Here is a 24,996-nt window from a genome sequence, read left to right on the forward strand (position 1 = left end):
AACTGTTCAAAAGCCCAAGTTATTATGCCTTTATTATTTATTATCTGATTGCAATTATACAGATGAAGCAACAGTGCTAAACAGAACAATTCACCATCCTGCCTGGGTGTTTGTTGTGAGTGTGGCTCTCTCAGTGCCTTGGTGATGGTCTCCCAGAGGATGGCTGAGGCTGCCTGTACTTTGCAAGGATAGCAACATAATCATGGAAGGTGAACGTGGTGTAGTCGTGGTGCTGCAGGTTCCTGTAGGTGGAATTATCGAACTCCTCTGCAGGAGGCTGAGCTGGCTCTGTGAAAACAAACAGCAACTGGTGACTATGAGGATGCCACACCAGAGGACAATGTTTTTAAGCACTGAGTCAGCCTTCATAAATTGTCAGATCCCTCATCCAGGCAACATTTGAAAGAAATAAAAGTCAGCAACTTGAACAAAAGGAGAAGTTTACTAAGTCCAGCGGGTGCCTAAAGCAGCCCATGCAGTGGGGAACAGGGATCAGCACAAGGCATCTTGTACAGGTTTTAAACCCAAACCACCACCTAATGCTGGGGGTGGACAGGGCAGAACATTCCATTTATCTCTGGAAGACATATGTCTGCATTTCCTGGCTTTCTCATATTTGCCTTGGTTTTCATTCCAGCCAGAACAGTAGGTGACATTCTTAGCAAACCAGGAGGGGCAAAGGAGCAGTACAAATGATGTATCATCCTGTCAGACCACGAGATACAGCTCTCAGAGCTGCTTTACAGATTGAATTTTTGCCATGGGGAGAAGGAATGGAATTAGCAAGATCTCCACCATTTAATTTCTAATGTGGTTATACCAAACAGTAATCTATCAAGAGCCTTTGATGTAAATATGTTTTCTTGTAAATATAATCTTCTAACCTTTGTATCAACTCTCCTTCAAAAAAGAATAACCCAATAAAGTTATTTAGAACTCCTTACTTCCTGTTAAAGCCAACATTAATTCTCATGCTTTCAGAATATTATGCAAATCTGGGCAGCATAATTTACATTAAAAGTTCTTACACAGGCTGATTTTACAACCAAGCAAATTGCAAGAAATAAAACTTTACTCCCAGTATTAATTTATTCTTGTATACCCAGTGTAGTGAAAAGCTTTTCTGTATAAATTTGTATGTGGTGGCTCAGGTTAGATTGTAATAAGCCCTTATTTTAACAAATCCATCTACAATAAAAACACAAGAACTTGAACACCAGGATTTTCCTTTACTTATGACATAATTACTGCAGTGTGACACTATCAGATTAAGAGAAACACCCAGAGCATTTAGCAAGGCTTGCTTATAAAAGTCAAGGTAGTAAGTCATGGTTTCAGCAAAACATGACAGGAAATATCCCTGCTCAGTTCTCCTGACACAGCTCACAGGAGATGAGATCCAGGGAGAAAAGGCAGATGATGCTCTTTGCTGCAAAGAGCCCCAGGAACAGGCAAGGAGAGGCAAGAGTAGCTCAACCTGCAAGAGCCAGTTGCTCCAAATTCAGAGACAGATGTGCAGGAAGGGAAGCAGATGGAGCCTCATTCTTCCTGCCCAAATACATTGCACTTGGCTTCTTGAAGGAAAAATTTATTCCTGAGTTCATCCTCCCCACACTTCATCCTTCATCTCTGCTTTGTCTCCTAAAGAGCAAGCACTTGGGCTGCTCTTCTGAAATGAATCACAGACCTATTTCTGAGTTCCCAGCTACAACTTTGCTCCTCACTCAGCAGTTCAAGGCAGCAGTTTTTGCTGACTGCTCTACAAAGGGATGACATCACCTGAACATCCAGGTTTGCACTGAGAAAAATTTTAACATCTTTTGTGTGGCTGCTGCAGAGCTTAAAGACATAAGGACACAGGGGCAGGACAGAAGTAGGAGTTACATGTGGTACAGTCAACTGTGAATGTTGAACAAGGAAAAGCAGTGGCTGCTCTCAAAGAAAGAAGAGAGAGCAGGATACATCTGGAGACACCAGAAAAGAAAAATGTTTGAGCATCTAGAACTCCACTGTGGATGAATGGTGAGAAAAACATTATCTGTAGATAAAAACAAAGAGCCCTTCCCAAATTTTTGTTATTTTGACAAGAAAGCTTATGCTGTTGACTGTAAAAAGGAACAAGCAAATCAAAATATCATTTGCCAACAGTGCTGCATTTTGGTTTTTAAACTGCAGAATTATTTAGATTGGAAAAGATCTCCAAGATCGAGTCCAGCACAGAGTGCCACTTCCAGTCATTTGAGCTGCCATCAAAGAAGAAGGTAAGGAAACATGAAATTATGAGCCAACTAACCCCTCAAAGAGAAGGCAGGTATTTTACTCAGCACCATCTCCAGGAAGCTGACATAGAAATGCAATTACTTTGTCTCTTAACCTGGTCAGGCACAGAATGGCTGAGGTTGGAGGACACATCTGTAGGTCAGCTGGTCCAACCCCAAATGCTCAGACAGGATCAGCTAAGCAGGAGGCCCAGGGCCCCATCCAGACAGTTTCTGAGTGTCTCAAAGGATGGAGACCCCACCACCTCTCTGTGCAACTTGTGCAGTGATCCATCACTCACAGTAAAAAAAGTGTTTACTGATGTTCAGGCAAAACCCTGTGTTTCAGTTTGTACCCACTGCTTCTTGTCCCATCACTGTGCACCACTGAAAAGCCTTACTTCTGTCTTCTTTGCACTCTCCTTCCGTTATTTCCACACATGGATGATGTTCTGTCTAAACCTTCTCTTTTCTGGGCAGGACAGTCCCAGCTCTCTCAGACTTTCTCCACAGGAGAGATACTCCAGTCCCTCCATCATTTCAGTGGCACTTTGCTGGTCTCTGTCCAGCAGCCCCACATCTCCCTTGCACTGGGGAGCCCCAAACTAAGCACTGCACCCCCAGTGCACCTCAGCTGGGGGGGAGCTGCAGCTCCCTCAGCCTGCTCCTCCCAGGTCACCCTTGGTGGCCTTTGCTGCAAGGGCATGTTCCTGGCCCATGTTCAGTTTGCTGTTCCCTTGGCCCCCAGGGTCTTTCCTGAAGAATGACACCCAAGCAACCTTAAATTAATGCTGCTTTTGCTTCCAAACAGGCAAATTCTTTAATTCAAAGTAGCAATGAGAAGAGGGGACTCAAGAATGGCAGATTTATACTGCCTAAGATGAAAAGCAGAATTTCAACAGATCAGGACAGAGAGACATCTGCTACTGAGATACACAAAATGAGATCAGCAGGACCATCAATTAACAGGATGGCAGTAAATAAGAAGGGCAGGTCAGATAGGGAAGCACAGCTGAGGAGATGATTACATGATGGTCTTTCCTGAAAACACACCACTGTCTCCTCCCCAGCTCTCTACAACACTGACTCACTACTTCCACACGAGTTGCTTGCAACCTTCCAGTCTCAGAATCAGCAATGCCTGTTTCTGGCATTACACTATGATTTCTCCAAGTCCTCTGAAATCTGAAACACTGACAGCTTTAAAAAAACCCATCAAAACAAAACCCAAAAAAGCCCAAAACAAAACCAGAAAGATGGCAGGGTTTAAGCAACAATGAGATGGCACCAAATTGGACTCATGAGAATGGCAGCTACCAAATCCTTCCAAGTAAAGAGAAGAATGAAAACAAGTGTTGTCATATAAAACCCATGAATTTGCTCACAGTGGAAACAATCTTGTTTCCATTTTATAAGTAACTGTTTTATGAAACTATAAATACAGAGAAATGAAACCACTTCCTTTCCCAGCATAGCTGGAGACTGAGTATTACTGACAGCTTATAATAATTAGCAGTGAACAATTTATCTTCCAGAAAGTCACTGCCACTCTGCCAGCTTCAGTACAAAGATCAGAGAAGATGTGGAAACCCTTTAAAAAAGTCAAAGCCTAGCCCAGATGAATCAATACAGTTCAAACAATTTAAAGCTGTACCCTCTGTTGTGCTGCTTTCTCCAGCCTGGACTCCTGCTTCCTGCGTGGTCTCCTCCTTTGCTGTGGTGCCCATCACCAAGGTTGTGCTTCCAGAAGTCTCCTCCACTTTAGGAGCAGTAACTTTTGCTTCCAACTCCTGCGCCTCCTTCATCTTTTCCTTCTTTCCTCTGGATAGCAGATCTTGCTTTTTGTCTTCCTGAGTCACTGCTGAGGTTTTCACCTGAATAGTTGCTACCTGGGGTTCAATGGACTTTTCCTGCACATGATCAGATTTAGCAGTGGCATCGGTCAGGTCCAGACTTTTCACCACGTGTGGTTCTAAGACCGGCTTCTGTTCTTTTGGAGGGGATTTTACTTTGGGGTCTCTTGCTTTGGACTTTGATGTTTCCTGGCTGACTGATGTTTTAGAAAATTTGACCTGCTTTACAGGAGACACATCAATTTCTGGTTTCCGTGGCAGCTTCTTAATTCCATATTCTTTGAGAGATTTCTGGGACAATTTCTCTTTTGCCAGCATTGATGCCACTGCTGCTATACTCTCAGAAAAGATGGGATCTCGTCTTGGAAACTCAACTTTAGTTTTAACGGCAACTTCTGAATCATCAACACTCTCATCCTCGGAATCTGAGCTAGAATCTGACTCTGAGCTGGATGAAGATGAAGACTGTTCCTCAGCTAACTTTTTCCTCAGGCCTCCTCCTGTTGCAGGTGTGGTGAGGTTTTCCTCCTCACGGGAGGAAACAGCTCCTTGCTGAGGAAACGCGACCTCAGTTTTTTGTGGCATCCTCTTGTCTTCAGCAGGTTTTGCAGCTTCCTTGAGGGTGGTACTAGAAATGCTCTCACCCTTGTCTGCAGACAGCAGGAGAGAGCTAGAAGACAACATTTTACGAAATTCAACTGGTGCCTTCATGGCAAGCAGCTTGGTGCTCCCCTGTGGTGCCACTACATCTAGGAAACGGCATAAAGAGGATTATCATCATTGTATCTAACATCACTATCACTGATCTTAATCACACAGTTTTAACTTTCAGAGATAATCTGCTACAAAAATAAACTGAATGTAATTATAATGCTAAATAGAGGCATTGCAAAGCAGAAAGCTTTTAGACTTTTTAAGTTAAAGGAACTGGAGTTCTACTAGCACGTAACAGTTTTTGCTGCTGCGATGCCGAAACTCAAGAGATAAACCCTTGTGCTCCTCACTTTGCCAGATCCCTCCAAGAGCTGGTTTTCCCTGTGCTTCAACTCTGCAGCACTGGAAAAGGTCTGCAGACACTGCCCTATCCCAGGTGAGCACTAGGATGGCTTGTCAGCCAAGCTCTTCAAGCAATGCTGCAGAGACAACACTGGTCTGTGAACAAGCCAGCGAAGCAGAGACACAGTAAAGAGAAACAGCCACAGCTGCTTGCAAGAGTTATCCTGGGAGCAGAGGGCAGGGATGACTCCCAAAAGGAAAAGCAGCAGAGTAAGAGATACCTGAGGCCATCCACGAAAGTGTTACTTGTTCACTGCCCTGTGAGCTCAGCTGAGATGTGCCCCCACAGCTCAACACTATTTCCCCAAGACCTCATCTACTCCAGGCTTCACTTCTATTTCTGCTTTGAGACCTCTTTGTTAAAGAGGTCAATAGAAGATCTCCTGATGCTTCATAGTTGTTTCTGTCTCAGCTTCTTCTCCCTCGTGGATACCTGTATTAAGCTAAACTCTCCAGACAAGGAACCAACACTTGAAGGAGAAGGCAGCAATTTTCAGGTCCTGTCAGGGAATCCATAATATCCCTCGGATGCTTATTATCATCCTCAAGAGGCTGAGCAACAGCAAATACTGTAGTGGTTACAGAAAACAGGAGGTCAAGGAGGGCTGGGAGCACACTAAGAAGATTCACCACGGCTGAAATTGGCTATAGCAAAGCCAACTCCATTACAAGTTGCACCACTTCCAACCAGAAGCAAAATTCAACAGATTTCCTGCCCATTATGCAGATTTTTCTGCAGAGTTTGGAAATCCAAATCTACTTTATATGCCCATAAACTAGACACAGCTTTCCCCTCACTGGTATTGTATGGTAATACTTTGTATGATTCAAGGAGTTATTACCATTAGCTCTGAACAGAAGCAAGTCTTTAGCAATGTCTAAATGAAAACATCACAGAAGAGACAAGCACATGAAAATAAAACCAAAGTATTTAAGAAAGAAATGCAAAGATTTATCATAACAAAATACAATAAAAGAAGGTATCAAGCTTACAGGTTGTATTTTGAATATTTCAAGCACATACTTCTCTCTGCCAGATGGAAGGTGCAGGATGGGAAGGAAGGGTAGGGGGAGGCAGGAGGATGGGCAGCCACCTTTGGAAGAGGTCTGACTCCCTGCACAGACTGACCCAGCCAAACAGCAGCCTGGAGAAACTAACACGTGAGGAAGCATCATTTAGGATGGAAGAGTTCCTCAGAGAGGCACAGAAGAGGTTAAACTAACACAAGGATGGCAAAGGGAGGACAGAAAAGGGAAAGCTGAGCAAAACCTGAAGAAGTATTAATGTTAAAACATCCTAAGAAACCAAGAAGGCAGGGAAAATTCAACTTGACCATTAGTTACTGGAATAATACTTTAAAGAGTTAAGTTTGGATAAGTGAAAAAGATAGATTTTATGATTAAAAGCTGAAACATCCAACACAACTAATCCACTTTAATTAGGGTATTTCAAACTTTGCACCAGCTAACCTGTACCTGCATCACTTTGCCAAAAGAACAACACCCCCAAATCAGTCACAAAAACAGCATTCCCAGATGTGTTCCTCCTGCATCATTCCCAGCATGTATTTAAAGGCTGATCACACTCTGAGAGGTGACAGGCAGAAATTACAGGTCTATTTCCCATCATTGATTCTGTATGTAAACACAACCATTTTATCAAAGCAAGGAAAATTTGCACATCCTGTTCCAGCCAGAATCTGGCAAAGGCAGCTGCATCCTATACATCCTAATTAACCTGGAGTGCTGGCAGGGGAAGCAGCTGGCCTAAGAGGGCTCCTGACACAAATCAGAGCTGCAGGACAGTGAATCCAGAAACTGATACCAAAGTGCATCTCAAACACACTTAATGCAAAAAAATAAATCATCATAAAAAGTAATTTGCTGTTCAATCAATCAATCTATGCAGTGAAGGCTTTCTTAATGGAACTGCCAGGCTTTTATTTGCTTTGGCATTTAAGAAGGTGGCAGAAGTCTGCCTTCAACTGCTCTTTCAGTGATCTTTTCAACAGCAGTCAACAAGTCTGATCACTCCTACATATGGTTCCATGGAGCTTTCCTGTTTCAGCACCTGGATCTCTAATTTGGGACAGGAAACCTCACTGAACCACTGAGCCTCCATTTATACAAACAAAACCTCAGTCTCTGAAATTTGTTTTGACCTTGGTCAGGGATAAAAGGGGCTCAAATACTCCTCGATGCAGGGCAGCATCCAAAGCAAGGTTCAGGCTTGCAAATCTATGGGGCAAAAAGCATTATAACCAAATTTAACACACAGGGCCATGGCAGCTTCTTACACTGCTGCCTGGAGCTGCTATTTGGGATATTTGGATTTTGTTAGTCCTTCTCTAAATCCTTCTATTTTTTAACCCTGGTAACACAAACATTTCAAAGGACAAGGACAAACACCTTAAGTTAAAAACTAGATTTTACACCTCATTAAAAACGATTCCAGGGATAGGGCATCCACAGCTTCTCTGGGCAACCTGTGCTAGGCCTCATTTTACTCTCAGTAAACAATTTTTTCCTGATATCTGATCTAACCCTAATTTCTTTCAGTTTGAAGCCAATTGCCCTCATACACATTGAAGAGTCTGACACTGCCTTATCCAGCCTGGCCTTGAATATTATTAAGGTAAAGGTAAACAGGAAAGAAGTGACAAGCTCATAAATATAAAACTATATACGTATATATGTACATATATAGCTTATAAATATATGCCACACAGCCAGACCTTTACTTTTACTTTTATTGCTACAAGGTACATTTTATCAGACACCCTCATTTACATGGCGATGACCTTTCAGTCCTTGTTCTTCCCAGCTTATGCAGCGCCTCTTCCGAGGCGTGACCCTTCCCCAGCTCTCCTCACCCTTTCCTTTTACTGACACCCCGACACCTCTCACACCCAAACCACCCTCTTACTCTTTGGCGGCGGCGGCGCCGTCCCAGTGCCCACCGGCTTCGTGCAAAGCCCCCGCGCCTCCAGCTGCAACACCTGCACGGCACAACACAACAAGAGTTAACAGAGCGGGAGGAAATCGCGACAGCTGAGGGGGTGATGGTGCAGGAAATCTCCCGGAGGAGCCCCTTTACCTCGCGGGTCACCGCCCTCCCGCCGCCCCTCAGCGCCGCGGCCGCCGCCATCTTGCCCGGAGCCCTTCGCGGCCTCCGGGTAGGCGGGGCCGGCGCGGGGTGACGTCATGGCGGGGCGCGGTGACGCTATCGCGCACGTGGCGGCGCGGGCGCATGGCGGGCGGCGATGGCGGCGGGCGCAGCCCCGGGGCCCGCCCGGCGCTGGCGCTGCGCGGGGCCCTGGCGGTGGCGAGCGGCGGGGGGCGGCTGCTGGCGGCGCGGCCCGGGCACGGCGGGTCAGTGCGGGGCCGGGGCACTGCGGGGCGCGGGGGGTCCGAGCGGGTCCGAGCGGTGGAGGCTGCCCGGTGCCCCCTGAGGGGGCTCGCAGGGGCCCGTGTGGGCTGAGGGGAGGTGCTGGGGCAGTGGGGAGCCGCTGGCCCTGCTGCGGTTCGTGCCTTTCCGAGCTCCTCGTCAGCGTTTTGTGGTACAGAAACTTCACTTTTAACTTCCTAGCCTTGGCGGTTTTCTGTCACGGTTTGCCCCCCCAGTTAAACTATAGTATATAGAATATATAGATATACACACACCCTATATATATATAGAGAGAGAGAGAGACACACACATACATATATATACATATATGTTATAGGTATATAATATTGTATATATGTCTACATAACTTACAGGAAGCATATATTATTATACATACAACTACATTGTTATACATAAAATTATATCATTATCATAAAACCGCATTATTATACACAAAACTATATTATTATACGTAAAACATACATTATATGTTAAATTATAAATGCCTAGAATGTATACAATATTATTTTGTAGATATGTATATACACACATATGTATCCATGTGTAATAATGGTCTATTTTGTGTCCATGAGGAAGGTGCATGTAAATATCTCCAAGGTGGGTACCAAAAGGATGGTGCCAAACTCTTTCCATCTGTTGCCCAGTGACAGGGTGAGGAGCAGTGGCCATAAAATAAAACACAAGAAGTTCCTCCTCAGCCCAAGGAAGAAGTTCTTTCCATGGCGGTGGCAGAGCTGTGGAACAACTGCCCAGGGAGGGTGTGGAGTCTCCCTTTCTGGTGACATTCCAGAGCTATCTGGACACATTCCTGTGTCACCTGCTCTGGGTGACCTTGCCTGGGCAGGGGATTGGACTGGGTGATCTCCAGAGGTCCTTTCCAACCCAAATACTTACAGGTATCAAGGTATGAGGTATCTGTGTAGTGTCAGAGGGTGGGCCAGGCTCTGCTCTGTGGTCCCCAGCAATGGGACAAGAGGCAAGGGACAGAACTTGATGCCCAGGAAGTTCCACCTGAACATGAGGATGAACTTTTTTATTCTTAAGTGACCAAACACTGGATCAGATTGTCCAGAGAGGGTGGAGTGTCTCTCTCTAGAGGTGTTCCAGAACCATCTGGACACAATCCTGTGCTGTGTGCTCTGGGATGGCCCTGCTGGAGCAGGGAGGTTGGACCAGCTGACTCACTGTGGTCCCTTCCAGCCTGACCCACCTGTAATTCTGTGACTGGGTAAATGCTGCTGGCAGATGTGCTGAGTCTGACAGAAATAAAATTCATGCAAAATGCAGCCTTACTTCACCATTATGGGAGGATTTCCTTTTTGACACGTGCACAGAGTCCAAAATTTTAAGCTTCTGCCACATCTGTAATACTCTGGGAGCCCACTTGGGCAGAGGTGGTTCTCAAGATGGGGGGTAGTTGTGCCCAGTAACTAAAAGGAGAGAGTTTTACAAAAGAGTTGCCACTTTCCATAATTAAACATGGTTGTTCTAGTGCCAGTAATTTTAGGTGTGTTTTCCCTTGCAGTGATGAGAGTCTCTTCGTGTATGATTGCAGCAGTGCAGAGAAGCAGCCCTTAGGAGAAAAAGGGTGAGAAAATCTGCTCTTTTCTGGAGGGTGCATCCCTGAGCTTGTGTGGCTGTCAAGGCAGCAAAAGGAAGCCACAGGATAACTCCTTGAGCAGGTGAAGGGTTGGTTTTGCTAACCCTGATGGATATGTATAGATCTATATTTTGTTTCTGTTTCATCCAGAGTTTCATTCCACTGTGCACCTTTTTTCTCTTTTTTTTCTAAAAAAAACCAACAGTGGCAAAATCAAAATCAATAATTCTGTCTCTTGTCAGTCAAGACATTTGTGGAAATTGTGTTAGACATCTAGGACAAAAAAACCCACAAAGCACTTACATAAATTCTCCTCCAGATCTGTTCTGTGAGTCACGAGAATTCAAAACACACACACACAAAAAAGTATTTTTCTTAGTTTGGAATCAACTACTGGACATTGTTTTACTTGTAGCCAAACAAGAAACATTTTACTGGTTTCCTCATAATTCATATCAAGATGTGCCAGCATCTTGTTTTTAGAAAAGTTTTCTAAAACTTTTGTTTTCTAAACAGGCTTTGATCCAGGCTTTGACCTGTCAGTTTCCTTTGTCTTGGTTTATTTCTTTGCATTAATGTCCATGTTGGCTCAACATTCTAAGCAGAAATAAAAGCATTTAAAGTTTTACTTTGTTCCTCATGCTCCTGGAGGTTTGGGAACAACCCCCTGAAGGAATTTAGTAGCTATCAGGTTGTGAACTGTTGGTTCCCTTCTCTCTATTAGGCAGGATGGAAAAGGGACAGATAAAGGAAGTGATGACATCCTGGCTTTTGCCTTCTCCCCATCAGGAGGTTATTTTGCCTTGACAGATGACAACAAACGCCTGATTCTGTTCCGTACGAAGCCGTCCTGGGAATGTGTTAGTGTCAGGTAAGGAACTGGAGTTGTGGCTGATGGATTTAGAGTTCTAAAATGGGAGTATTTGGGATGTTGATATTTGTTATTACTTAGCTTCCTTTATTTTTTTTTCATTCCCTCACTCAAACAAATTTAATGTTTATGGGAATTTGGAGTATTTGTCAAGGATTGATGTGTGGTCTTCCCCTCACCAAGAATGGGAGTGCAGATGTTTAATATCACTGTCCAAGGAAGGATAATCTCTTTCCTTATCACAAACACAATATTTTTTATCTTTAAGAACTAAAACTCTACCCACTCTTGGTACACTGGGGTTGGGCCTGTAATACTGATGCCCAGCAGTTCAGTGAGTGCATTCTCTGCTCCTTCTGATTTTGAGGACTTTTGGGGAGTTTGTGAACTTTATCTTTTCAAAAAGCCCATCTTTAGAGATGCTGCAGCTGCTTTTCTTCAGTACCTTCCTCTTGAGGAAACAGCCTGTAGCTGTCCACCAGAGGTCCTCTGGTTCCAAGTTTTCTGCTGCTGCTGCTTGTGACAATTCTCTGTAGAAAAACCAGGATTGTGAAGGGCTTCCTGAGAAAGTACCTGAGCATGTGACATCTCTGTTCCTGTTGATCTCTGACAAATGTAAGATCCTGGTTGCAAAAAAAAAATTCAAGTCTCTGTAGCTTGGCTCTGTGTGTAGGATACAGGATGGACCCTTGGGGCTAAACAGTGTTATAGTGAGGAAGTGGTCTTGACATGAAGCTGTACCAGGGGACATTTTGGTTGGATATTAGGAAAAGGTTTTTCATCCAGAGTGGTTGAGCACTGGAACAGCTCCCCAGGGGAGTGGTCACAGCTCTGGAAGGGTTTGGACAGTGCTCTCAGGCACATGGTGGGATTGTTGGGGTGTCCTTTGCAGGGCCAGGGGTTGGACTCGATGATCTTTATGTGTCCCTTCCAACTCAGGATGTTCTGTGATAAAACCAGAAATGCCCAATTCTGTTCATTCTGTGTCCTGCCTTCCCTGCTGCCCTGCCTTGTGTGTCTTGCTTGTAACATGCCACTGTATAATAGTTTGGTATTTATTTTCTGCTGAAAGTTTAACTAGGACCACAGATTTTTTTGGAATGTCATTACCTCCTATTGGGAAAATGGGAATACAGGCTGAAGGCTTTCTGCATGGATAATAATGCCAAAGTTTGAGCTATGTGACTTGTATTGGTGTTTTGTAGCAAGCTGTATAAAGGTCTCACACAGTGCTGGCCTTTGTAGTCAGCTTGTGTCAGACAAAGGGGAACTTTTGAATCTTTGTGCTCAAGATCACAGGTTGGCAGAGTAACCTTTTTTGGAACTGTGTTGCCTGTGATCTTGTTGTTGTGGTGTTCCTTTAAACAGCCACTGAAAAGTCTGGGAATTTCTCTCTTCCTACCTGAAGCATAGTGTATTGTCCTCTTGCCTCTACGTGGCCACAGAATTTCAGAGTAGGTGAATATAAAAATCCATTTCCTATAATCCTTGGTGCTAGCACACAGGATGTGTTTTCTGGCATCTGTGGTCCTTATATTTATCTGAGTAGATGTAAGAAAGCTGATACCTGCTACACTGGCAGCTGGAAGTATGAGATGGTGGCAGGTGATGAGGGAAACTCTTGAGTTCAAGTTCAGAGCTTTGTCTGGACAAGGAACATGGACCCTGTGGCTCTGTGACTTGGGATATGAGGAGAAAAGAGTTCCAATGCTCTCCATTCAGGGGCTTCCCTTTACAGTACAGAGTGATAACTGGAGTGGTTCCTACACAGTTTTTAAAAGTGTTGCTGCAAAGGACTCCCAATAGGACAAATCCTACTTTGTCTTTTCTACGCGTTTAACTCATGTTTTTATGATGTAGAATGCAAGGAAGTCTACCACTCCTCATTAGAATCCTGGCATGCTGCCTGGGTGAGGTGCTCAGATGAGAAAATACCAAAGCAAAATGCAGTCATGCAGCTTTTAATGGTCTCCTGTTCCTCTCCCCCACCCCAGGTGTTTGCTATTACATAAGTCATTCATTTACTAGACTCAAAAGTGCCATTTCAGCCTCTTGGTGTTACTCTCATTGCTGCCATTTCAGTAATGTTGCATCTGAGAGCTTTTTGCCCAGCCTCTTGGTCTCTTTAACTTCAGGCTTGCTGAAGCTGCCATCCAGAGCTGTTCAAGCTGTGCCATTTGTCTTTCAGGTTTGTAAACAGGAGATGCACATCCCTGGTTATCACAGCTGCAGAGGATAAGATTTTTGTTGCAGATAAGTCTGGTGATGTCTATTCTTACTCAATAACAGAACCTAAAGCAGATGGAAAACTTGAGCTGGGTCATGTCTCTCTGCTGATGGATGTGGTAAGTGTGTGCATTTACAAACCTGCATTCCTGCTTGTGCTTGGTCTCTCATTGTTGCTCTTGTCCCAGATTCCTGGTTTGCTTTTAATTTTTTTTTAATTATATAAATGCAATGGGATCCAGATTTCTTCCTACTGGGTTTTTGTTGGCAGAGTTTGGTAAGGAAAAAAGCTTATGAGTGTTGAAAAAGTCTTCACATTACAGTCACAGAAGTTTTGGTGACAGAGTGCCTATGGGAGTTCATCCACTGCTGTGTCAGCTGAGCTCTTTGATGTGATGAGTTTCTTTTTAAAATGGAAGGGGTCTTGCAGCTCTGCTGTTGGGGCTTAGTGGCTTTCACTGGACCTGGAAGTCAGTGTTGCTTGTCTTAGTGAGTGAGAACATTACTGTCACAAAGATTTAGGCTTCCATTGTGGGTGGAAAAAAGCGGCTTTGTGTTTGTACCTGCCTTTTGGGGTGAGGAGATAATTTTTTTTCTTAGTTAAGGAGAATTTCAAGCCTTGAACTGCTGGGTACTAAAGCTCTCCCTTTGCCAACAGGCTCTGAGTGCTGATGACCAGTATATCCTGACTGCAGACAGAGATGAGAAGATCAGAGTCAGCTTGACAAAGGCTCCCTACAGTATTGTGTCCTACTGCATGGGTCACAGAGAGTGAGTGCCTTGTGTGCCTGTGTGCAGCCATTCCCTGCACAGCCACCTCCATCCACTCTCAGTGGGTGAAATCTCCTCAAATCACATTAAACAACAGCTTGGTCTGTGGTAGAGTCATGGAATGGCCTGGGTACAAAGAGACCTTTAGAAGTCATCCAGTCTAACCCCTGCCATGAGCAGGGACATATTCAGCAATCAGGTTGCTCAGAGTCCTGTCCAAGCTGGCCTTGAATGTTTGCAGGGACTGGGTTCTACCACCTCTCTGGACAACCTATATTTCACCAGCCTCGTTGTAAAAAATTTCTTCCTTATATTTAGTCTGAGTCTACAGTGAGTTTAAACCTGTTCTCCCTTCTCCTATTGCAGCAGGTCCTTCTAAATGTCTGCCCCATCTCTTTAAAAGACCCCTTTAGGAAGGCTGCAGTAAGGTCTGCCCCGAGCCTTCTCTTCTCCAGGCTGAACAGCCCCCAGTTCTCTCAGCCTTTCCTCACAGCAGAGATCCACCCCAGGAGCTCTCCTGAGCTTCCAGCCTGTACATCACCAGTCTCTCACACACAGGTTTGGCGTGCTGCTGTGATTTGAGATGCTCACCTGATCAATTGTGAGCAATTGTTTTGGTAGTGCTTGAAATGTAGTTTTGTTTTTTTCTTGTCATTTAATGTGGCATAAGACCAATTAGCAATGAAATAGCACTGTCCTTGTCCCTGCTGCATGCATGGAATTAAACTACCTACTCATCTGCTGGGTTATTTGAGTTCACCTCACCACCCATCCTGCTGTGTGTGATTTTTCATATGAATCTCTAAAAACACTTCTTTCCCTGCCCTCTGCTTGGTTTTGTGGCCTCCTCTGGACCTGCTCCAACAGGTCCATGTCCTTCTAGTAGCCAGGACTCCAGAGCAGGACACAACCTCTGGGGCCTCAGCAGAGCAGAGGAGCAGAATCATCTCCCTCCACATGCTGGTCACAAGAGGCTCCAAAAGTGGTTAGCTCAGGATGGAGTCTGTCTTTGTCTTAGGAACTGTCTTTTGAGGTTTGAACATATGCTAATTAAATTAATGTCATCTCAATGCAGAACTCAGGCTTGTTAGGTTCTGTGGTAGTACAAGAAAACCTGGCTGTGCCACCAGGGTGGCTAGAACATGCCTGTCTGGACACCAGACTGCAGTGGGAAATAAACTCAAGGAAGATGAAGAGACTCTATAAGAGCTTGGAGTGACAGGACAAGGGGGAGTGGCTTTGAACTGACAGAGAGTAGGTTTAGATTAGATATTAGGAAAAATTCTTTACTGTGAGGATGGTGAGGCACAGGTTGCCCAGGGAAGTTGTGGATGCCCCACCCCTCGAAGTGTCCAAGATGTTCATTAGTGGTTGCAGAGTGAAAAGCAGTGTAAATTATTGAAATGTATTTAAAAATTCAGTATTTAAATTAGAAATTAATTTAAAAGGGTTATATAAAGCAATAATTGTCTCATTTCACAGTCCTGGATTTTCTTCTCTCAGTGGGGCTCATGGTAATTCTTGCTGGATCTGTTTTGTCCTGGAAGTTGTATTAGAGTGACCAAATCTCTTCCTTCTTTTTTTTTTCACTCTATGGCTTTAAAGCTATGCTTGTTTTCAAAGGCAAGACTGTCCCATTCAGGTCATGTTCTGCTCAGGTCAGTGTGTTTGAGACTGGTAAGCTCTGAGATAATATGATCCCCAGAAGTTCAGGTCACCACTGCTCACCAAAGACAAAACAGGATCACCAACTTCTGGAAAACAGAACTTCTGGCTGAATGTAGGCGCTGGTAAAATGCCACATTAAAATTCTCTAAAGATTGCTTTTAAATCATCTCCCAGCTGTGTCTGGGGAGATGTGGCACTCTGGAGGCTGAGCCATCACTGATGTATTTTAAATGATCTGTTGATTCATGTTTTTAATGTGCATCATGATCTGAGAAAGGGGAATTTACTACCTGAGTAAATCTGTCTCCATTGGCACTTTTTGATCTAAATGACAATGTTCTCAGCTAGGAGGAAGTCAGTAGAATTCCCTGAGTGCAAATGGGGAAATTTAATTCTTTATTAAGTAGGAATTCAGTAGTTTGTGTAGTGCATGTTTACTAAGTACTGGTGACATTTTCTTCTTCCTCCTAATTATCTTGATGTGGAAAATCTGTTTGTTTATTGTAAGGTTCTCTTTAAAACTGCTGTTTTCTCTTACTGTGTGTGTTTAAAGACAAGGGTGTCAAGCAAGAGAGTTCAACTTTTGACTGCTTTTCCTTTAGGTTTGTAAGTAAAATACTTGTAATACCCAACTGTCCTGACCTGCTGTTGTCAGCTTCTGGGGTATGTATTGCAATTTCTTCCAAAAAATGTTGTTTTTCTGCATGTTTAGATTTTTAAATTATTGTTTATACTTGTGTTTTGGACAAATTCATTGGGATACTTGGAATAATCTCTCATGGTTTGCAGCATGGGCTCCCTCCTCCTCCTGCCCCTTTTTTGTTGGTTCTGTTCAGTGTCCATTCTGTTGCTGGATCACATAAGAACCTTTTATTGTGCTTATAGTAAAAGGCATCTTTGGGATGGTGAAATTACCATTAACTCTTGCTCTGGAGCACAGACATTGTCTTCTTGGGTGAGAACTGTAGAAATGAACATTTCCTCCCTTCCCTCTCCAGCTATTTTCCTGAACTGATGGCATCCTGCTGCCATGCCACATCTGTACAGAGATGGAGCTGGCCTAAAAGAAGGGAAGCAATATTCTTTGTTCCCTAGACTACCAAAACTGCACAGGAAACAAATAATGTTTCCTGTGAAGATATGAAGATCACAGTAACTCCTGGCATTTGGTTTCAGCTGCTGTTCTTGCTTCCCTAAGGCTCTTGTCCCTCCTAATTATTGAAGCAGCTCTAGTGCTAGTGCTGCACATGGCTGTATTTCACTCTTAGCAAATGCTCTTGGCTTTGTTGTTTCAGAGAGGTGTTTAATCTCTCTTCAGGAGGTTGCTAAATCAAATGACAATTTGGTTGATAACAAGAGCATGGGGCAGAGAAGGGCAGCCTGGAAGAACTGCCATTAAAATGCTGAGCACATGCATGACTCTGCTGTTTGAGACAGGCTTGAAATGCCCTCCTCCAGCTACCCAATTTCCACTTCAAAAGGAGAATTAAAATTATCATGATTAAATAATTTAGAATGCTGGGGGAAATTATGTTAATTATAATGCTTTATCTGCAATTTGAGGTCTTAACTAAGTGACTATTTAGCAACTTCTGTTAGCAGCTTCTGGGGAGCTCTTCAGGGAAACAGGGTTTAGCTTAGCTGAAGGCCAGGAGTTACTGTCAGGCCTCTCTTTGCCTGAGTGCTGATAGTAACAGACTTGTGTCCACTTCCATCTGTCCAGGACTCCACTCTGAGACTTTGGGAGTATAAAAGTGGAGAAGAAGTGCACTGCTGTCAGCTGAGTACCATCTGTGGGCCTCAGGCAACCAAACCAGACCAGGTATGTCCATGAGTTCCAGTGCTTTTGCTGTGCTCCTGATCCTTGGCACTGCCAAACGTGTTGGTTGCATTTTCCCTTCTGTCATTGGGTTTAGAACTTAAAAAAGCTGTTACAACAGTCTGGGATTTTGGGAAGACAGTCCCTGAAATCCATTCCTGTGTTTTGTGTGAGTTTCTAAACTCTGCCAAGCAGCGACCAAAAGAAGCTGCTTCTAATTCTTCCCAAATTTAAGTTCTGCACAGTGGATAAAGCCTTCACTTGATTTTTTTTTTTTCCAAAACCACAGGTGTTATGGTTTCCTAGGCAGAAAACATCCTGTGACACTGGAAAGATCTAAACATTGGCCCATTTTTGAAATGCTTAGAATTTCAAGTGATTAAGTTGCAATTTTTCTGAGCAAAAAGAGGCTTTGTAATATTTTTAACCAGTGACCTGCAATAGTGCCCTGTGGAGTTAAAATGCTGGGCTTGTTATTTTAGGTTCTCTTGCAGCAGGTTCTGGACAGTGTCCAGAATTTAAATGTGTGAGTCCTACAGGAAAACTGAGCATCCCAGGAGCTCTCCTGAGCTTCCAGCCTGTACATCAGCAGTCTCACACACACAAGTTTGGGGTGCTGCTGTGATTTGAGATGCTCACCTGATGTGAGCAATTGTTTTGGTAGTGCTTGAAATGTAGTTTTGTTTTTTTCATGTCATTTAATGTGGCATAAGATCAATTAGCAATGAAATAGCACTGTCCTTGTCCCTGCTGCATGCATGGAATTAAACCACCCACTCATCTGCTGGGTTATTTGAGTTCTCCTCACCACCCATCCTGCTGTGTGTGATTTTTCATGTGAATCTCTAAAAAACACTTCTTTCCCTGCAGACCACAGCTGCCTCCCAGTTGTCAGGTAGCTGGGAAGCCATGCAGGGCTCTAGGGGCAAATCCACTGTGGAATCCATATCCAGGCAGAAACTGAATTGAAAATTCTGCCTTCTCTCCTTTGTGTTGTGGTTTTGGTGGTGGAAGTGTGTTGTGCTTCTCCTCCCAGCAGCTGGGGAGCCACTTTCATCACAGCTGTCCCATTTACATACTGGAAATCTTGGGTTTGGCCAAGGGTTGGGCTCCTGGGTTCCTGTTAGCAGAAATTCAGGGTGATATCCATATGGACAATTTAACCTGTTCCTTGGACCCTGGAGTCTTCTTGAAAACACACCTGAGGCACACACCTCTCACACACATTCACGAGGTCTCTGCCTCATTTCAGCTTGATGCCAGGACTTGAAATCTTTGAAAAACCTCTTCTTGGGGTTTTTGGCAAGTGAAAAATGTACAAGGTTGGGTCACAAGCCCATCTGACTGGTATGCACTGATACTCTGGGTGCAGCAGGATTTGAGCATTTGTTTTAGAAGGAATAATGGGTTTATTTTAAAACAGTTGTAAGATCACTGTGGACAAGTAAGCAACTAACTGAAGTGGGGAATTCTGTGATTAATATTAAAATTGCTATTTGTTGCATAGACTGGCTTAGCATTATTAAGATGGCTTGTAAGTAAATTAGCAGTGCTTGATCTCACACTGAGCCCTAATTCCACTGATTCCAAAGTTAATCAAAAAATAATATTGAATTATATAATAAACCTTGAATGTAGCATTGGATAAACAAATGTCAAAAAACTTTTTGCTGCAGGTGGGAGCCAATCTAAGAAAACCTCTCCAACTCTCTTAGAATGTTTTTAAATGTAGTTTAGCAATATTTGCCTTGTCTCCTTTCCATAAAATCCCCTCCATAAGATACTCTACATGCTGATATAACCTCAGGAGAAATTGGAGGTGCCCTTTGCTTGAGGAGTCTCCATTTAGCTTCTTAACCCCAGTGTGAGTAAGCAAAGACAGAAAGGGAAAGCCCATAAACTGTGGGTTAATAAATAGAACCCAGTAATTAAGTAATAAACATTATTCCTGCAGTGCTTTGCAGTTTTTCCATCCACTGCCACGTGTAGTGGTGCTGTTGGAAGCCACATGGTGGCCTGTGACTGGTCTCTGTGAAATCCTGGATACTGCTCACTCTCACAGGTGTTCTGCAGTGAAAAAAACTTGTGTTTTGCTGGCATCATAGTGCTAGAAATGCCAAAGGTGACATCTGGTGACAGTGTTTAGTCATGCTGAGCATCCAGCTATGTCACAGGTTATCTCCATAACCTAGAATGACATTCATGGTCTGAATTTAAGGACACAATCTCTTGAGCCAGCACTTTGCAGCTTGTAACAAGCACAGTGTCTGTAAAGGACTCTGCAGCCAGAGATCAGATGGGGATATAAGTGCTTTTTCTCTTTTTTTTTCTTTGTATTGTTACATTTCATTTTTACCATTGATAGCCAGTGTGAATGCACTGGAGCTTTAAACACAGCTTGAAGCTCAATGAGGATGGAATCATCAGTAATGGTGGGTCATGTGAGCACAAAAATGTGGGCTTATTTTGTTTGGCAGATGATGAATTTGTGTCTGTTTGGGGAATGTAGGAGTGCTTTGAGCAGTGTACCATTGGTTTCAGCTGATGGCTTACAGATCCTCAGTTCATTTTCCCACTAGAATGGGAGTAATTCTCTTAATTCCTTAGTGCTATATAAATATTTTCTTGCTTCAGAGCTTTCACCTCATCTGATCCTCTTGACAGCAGAAGCTTGTTTAAAGTCCAGAACATGAATTGCACAACTCTACCCCAATGCACCAGTACATTAATTTTTTATAGGGTCACCTCTTCTCACAGATGACATCAAAAGTTAATTTTAAGGTGTTGGCAGGCTGATAACAGTGCCATATAAATACTGTCTTGAGTTCAGAGAGTATCAAGTGAACATCTGTTTGTCACAGAATGTTCTTGTAGCCCTTCCTTAACTGATTTCATAGCCTTGTCCTTGACCACGATACTGCTGTGGGTCTTGCATTTATTTTGCTGATTTTTTTAACTTACCCACATGGAAAGAACTTGGAAAGAAGATGCATTTTCTTGTCTCTTTCCAGCTGCGAATAAAACCTGGTTTAAATCAAAACAGCCTCCTCCTCCCTCCTCCAGTGGGTTTGGGAGAGAGCTGCTGCCTAATTCAAGTTCACAGAGCCCTTTGTCTCTCTAACAAAGCTCTTGGCTGTGTAGGTGGGCACTTCCCTTCATGTTTGTCAGACAACAGGCAGAGAGGCAGAGCTTTGTTATTAGAAATAAATAACACAGGTTTCAGCTTTTATATACCTATATATATCTATATATCTATTTTGGCCTGTTACTTCAAGTGTCTGAAGAACCCACTCATGGCTTACAGTAAATAGGAGCTGTCAGTTCTACTCCAAAGCTGTGGTGTAAGTGGCTCCATCCTGCAGAAACAGCATTTAGCCACATTAGCTACACAGAACCTTTCTGGTTCAGCCCACTCATCCTACCTGGTACTTGTTTTTTGTCTGTGCAACAGGGGTCCTGGGTTCCAGTGCTAAACATGGACTAATAATTTCATATTTCTGCAGAGTAGCAGGAGATCAGTCCCATCTGTTCCCAGGAGCTCTGAACCATATCAGTCCTTCTGATAATATTTTTTATTAAGTGCTCCTCTTCTTCCAAGCAGGTGGTTGAGATGAGTGAAAAGTGTGTGCATGCTGTTCTTGCTTCCCCCTATGAAATTGTGTCACACAAGTTTTCTCATGTGCTGGAGGAAAAAAAATTGTTTTCAGCTCTGTTATACCATGAATTAATTTTCTTTCCCACAGTTGGTTTATCTCTTAGTGGTTGCATCATGTGCTGTTGACAAAATGGTTAGCTTCTGGTGTTAAACTTGCTGACTTGAATTTTTGGAAGCTGTGCAGCTTGTTTTGCTTTCCTACATGGATTGCAAAACTGTGAAACAAGCACCCTGACAATGCCTATGCATCAGCTGGTAGCTGCAAGGATAAAATCCTGTGGTAACTCCCAAATTTACCCTAACTTAGTGAACCAGAGGTTCTGTCCAGTCACCAGTGGTGTGTCTGGGAAGAAGGTGGAGGTTAAGAAAATGAATATTTGAGGATACATCAGAATTCTGCCAGCAGAGTGTAAAAAAGATGTATTTTCCCTGCCCTAAAGGAAATAACTCTCTGCTTCTCTACTTGGAAGGTTTTAGTCAGCAGCAGTGTTGGTGTTGTCACTGCTTATAAAATACACTTGAGAACCCCAGCCTTTTGCTGTTGCAGTTTTGCTGTTCACATTATATAATAGATGCTTTTGAAAAAGCACCCCAGGACATCACTTTGCAGTTTTTCTACTCCTCCCAAGTTCTTCCCACTCCAGGAGCCTCAAATCAGTTGTTTTATATTTCCAGTAGAATGGTTTGTGCAGCAAAGGTGCTGCTTCTCTCCCAGATAAAACAGGAGTGTGATGTGGGGGTTTTTTTGTTGCTGTCTTGGTTTTGTTGGGGATTTTTTTTAATGAGGAAAATGGCCTCAGGCAGGCTTTCCTTGTTCAGAACACATTTTCTGTGGAGCAGGATGGCTTCAGCCAGACCCAGGTTGGAACAGAGGCAGCACAGCAGGGATATTGGGGATATTAGCTATGCATCACTATCTCCGTTTTTTAACAAACAGAACAGCAGCTAATAGCTTGTGTTTGTAATGTCTGAGCTGCTGGAGTGATATTCTGTCTGAGCAGGCTTAATGCCAATGTGTTTGTCATTAGCATTGCGGGAGAGAATGTTTGGAGGTGGTGTATTTTCCTTCATCTCTTGGTTTGTCTGCTAAGAGTAGTTCACTCAAACCTTTACAATTGATCTCATGACAGTGTGGAAGGGAGAAGTGTGGAAAACTTTATAAAGCAGCAAACACTGATACAAAAGTAACCTTGACTGCAGTTAGAAGGTAATTAAGTTGCTTAACTTGCTGTAAATTAAGACATCTGCTAAATTCTAAAAGCTCATAGTGAAATGGAATGTGAATTTTCTGCCCATAAATGGTCTCAATTTATAAGGTGCTTATTTTTTTTTTTTTTCGTATTCCTAATAGAAATACACTGTGTCAAGGATAACCTACTGCTGTCAAGGTGGTTATGTTGCCATTCTCTGTGACAGGTAAGAACACATGGAATAATGCCTAAAATCATCCCAGCTACTGCAAAGACATGAGCAGCTTTCTCTGCTGCCCTGGCACTCCCTGAGCCTGGAGTTCTTGGTACTGTGGATCTCCAGATGTCCAGGAATGCCTATGGCCTCCCAGGGAGACTTTGTCTCCTGGACTTGTTCTGAGTGCTGTGGGTAGTGCAAGGGTTACCTGGCTCAGTTAATTTTTGTGATTCAAACATGATTCAAACAAATGATTCAGAGTTTGTGATGCCTTTCCCTCAGTGGAGGATACACAAGGATGAGATGTACAAGAGCTGGGGGATGTTTTATTTTGGCTGGTGCTCAGCTGTATATTTACCTTCAAGTGCAGCCATGTAGGCCAGTGTGTCACAGTGCAACACACTCATAAAAGTCCTTAGTAATCCTTCTGAAATTCCCTTTACTACCCTTTCTTTTAAACAGGAGAGACAGCACTGGCTGCTTTTTCTTTAACATAACACTTGAAAAGCTGTTTGACACTTTGGGTATTTACAGCTTCTGACTCAGATCATGTAAGCAAACAGCATTTGAAGTGCTCATTCTAACCACTTGGCTTTGGCTCTGTTTGGAATTGGAGTGGGTGTCTGTAGTTTGCTGTACAAGTGATGGCTGTGGTGGATTTGGTAATAATGGTAATTAAATTTTTCCTCTCAAAAGTATTCCCACAGTCTACATCTTTCAACTCGATGCCACTGCCCAGCAGCTGCTTTACAAACAGCAAATCTCTCTGAAACACAAAAGCTGGGACATTGCATTTGAGGAAATTGGAGACCTGTGGATTTTGCAGGAAGACAAGGAAGCTCCTCTTCTTTTGTACAGAGCATGTGATGGACAGTGGAAGGTACTTTTTTAATGCTGAAAATCCTGAGGGTTTGATGATGTCTTGACGCCACAACAGAAGTGGAGTTTGCTGTCCATGGAAGTTAAAAAGGCACCTTTCTCTCTGTCTTGAGATGGAGTAAAAGCCATAGATACACATCTCATTCTTCTTCACACCTGTGTGTGATGCAAAGGCGTCAGGAGCTTGTTGTGAACACCAGCGTGTCTGTTCTCAGCTAAAGGTGCCATCTGCCACAGCAGGATCAGAGTGCTTGTCAGCACTCACTGCTTTAAACCATTGCCTGAGCTTTCTGTGGGCTACACTTGATGATTTAAAAAAAAAAAAACAAACAACAACAAAACCACAAACCGGCAAAATCCCTTGGATTTGCTCAGGAATTCTTCCCACACAGCTTTCCTTGTGCCTGCCTCTGAGGGATCCTTTGCAGGACAAGGCATCCTGGGAGCACTAAGGGAATTACTTTGATTTTCAATGAGAACAGGGAATCAGATTTGGGTTATGTGCTATCAAGTTCTCTTTTATTGCCTATTAAAAAACTGGAAACACATTTGTTATCCTTGTAAGTCCCCAGCTAATTATGGTCTGGTTATGAAGAGGTTGAAATGAAACTTCTGAGTGTGTTCTTTGACCCTAATGTGTTCCTTGGGGTATTTCTTCTCACAGATTAGTAAGTGGGAATCAATTTATTTGTTCAAATGGCAAAGCTTTCCTAGCAGAGCTTGAGATCTCAGGCCAGGTTTCAATAAGAGTCCTAGAAAAAAGGAGCCTGGAAGAGATCATGGAGGTTTTACACCTGCTCTGTTTCTCTACACACTTCTGTGAGCTGGTGCATTTTCAGCATGCTGTGGAACACAAAATTGTCTATTAATCCCAAAATAACATGCAGCCTTCCTTCTTTTCCCAGGCTGTAACTGATGACAAGGGATTACAGAAGATGTCAAAATACATTCAAGACAACTGGACAGTGTTTGAAGGTGAGAAATTTGGTCTTAAGCTTTAGGGAATGCAGTTTTTACAGGTGAACATAAGATTTAGAGCAAGATTGGAGTTCAGATCAGTGCAGCTGGCTCTTGAAGTCACTCAGTCTTTTCTCAGTTTCATCACTCTGTCTGGTGTGGAAGTCAGTGCAGGTAATGAAGTGTGTTGAGGGCTGTGTTATCACAGAACCATGGAAGTATTTAGAGCTGAATTGCAACCTTATAACTTTTCCATAGACACCTTATCACAGGGATGCATCAAATAGCCTCTGGCAGAGCTGCTGGAGTCTGACTTACTGCTGTGGTATCAAAAACCGGTGTTTGTTGTCTTGTCTCCTGCCTGGGTGTGAGACTTTATCACAGGTACAGTGGAGACAGTCAGGAATGGAACAGCTCTGCTGTAAAGATGGGCTGTTGGGTTCACCTTGGCAGGGCAGGATGTGGAGCCTGATGTGACTGGAAGGTGTGACCCTGGATGGGACAACAGATGACATTGCTAAATGTCTTGCTGGCTCATTTTGTTCTTGCTTCCTGCCCCACTCCCAG

General features: G+C 43.4%; 2 protein-coding genes across 2 annotated transcripts in view; one reads left to right on the forward strand and one right to left on the reverse strand.

Annotated features, from left to right (window-relative positions):
• On the reverse strand, positions 1 to 8,402 carry NDUFV3 (NADH:ubiquinone oxidoreductase subunit V3). The gene is made up of 4 exons (XM_018913432.3): positions 8,265 to 8,402; positions 8,094 to 8,166; positions 3,913 to 4,860; positions 1 to 288 (listed from the first exon to the last, which is right to left on the reverse strand). Exons 1-4 carry the CDS (start codon positions 8,313 to 8,315, stop codon positions 131 to 133), a joined length of 1,230 nt encoding a protein of 409 aa, XP_018768977.2. The 5' UTR covers positions 8,316 to 8,402; the 3' UTR covers positions 1 to 130.
• WDR4 (WD repeat domain 4) overlaps positions 8,403 to 24,996 on the forward strand; it is a 20,188-nt gene continuing 3,594 nt past the window's right edge. The window contains exons 1-10 of the mRNA XM_050971270.1: positions 8,403 to 8,539; positions 10,102 to 10,164; positions 10,901 to 11,047; positions 13,236 to 13,392; positions 13,932 to 14,044; positions 16,315 to 16,375; positions 17,436 to 17,534; positions 22,538 to 22,602; positions 23,290 to 23,473; positions 24,378 to 24,447. Of these exons, the coding sequence (XP_050827227.1) occupies positions 8,418 to 8,539; positions 10,102 to 10,164; positions 10,901 to 11,047; positions 13,236 to 13,392; positions 13,932 to 14,044; positions 16,315 to 16,375; positions 17,436 to 17,534; positions 22,538 to 22,602; positions 23,290 to 23,473; positions 24,378 to 24,447 (1,081 nt within the window). The 5' untranslated portion in view covers positions 8,403 to 8,417. The remainder of the gene's footprint in view (positions 8,540 to 10,101; positions 10,165 to 10,900; positions 11,048 to 13,235; positions 13,393 to 13,931; positions 14,045 to 16,314; positions 16,376 to 17,435; positions 17,535 to 22,537; positions 22,603 to 23,289; positions 23,474 to 24,377; positions 24,448 to 24,996) is intronic.

This window comes from Serinus canaria, chromosome 1 (genome assembly GCF_022539315.1).
Source record: "Serinus canaria isolate serCan28SL12 chromosome 1, serCan2020, whole genome shotgun sequence".
Classification (NCBI taxonomy): Eukaryota; Metazoa; Chordata; class Aves; order Passeriformes; family Fringillidae; genus Serinus; species Serinus canaria.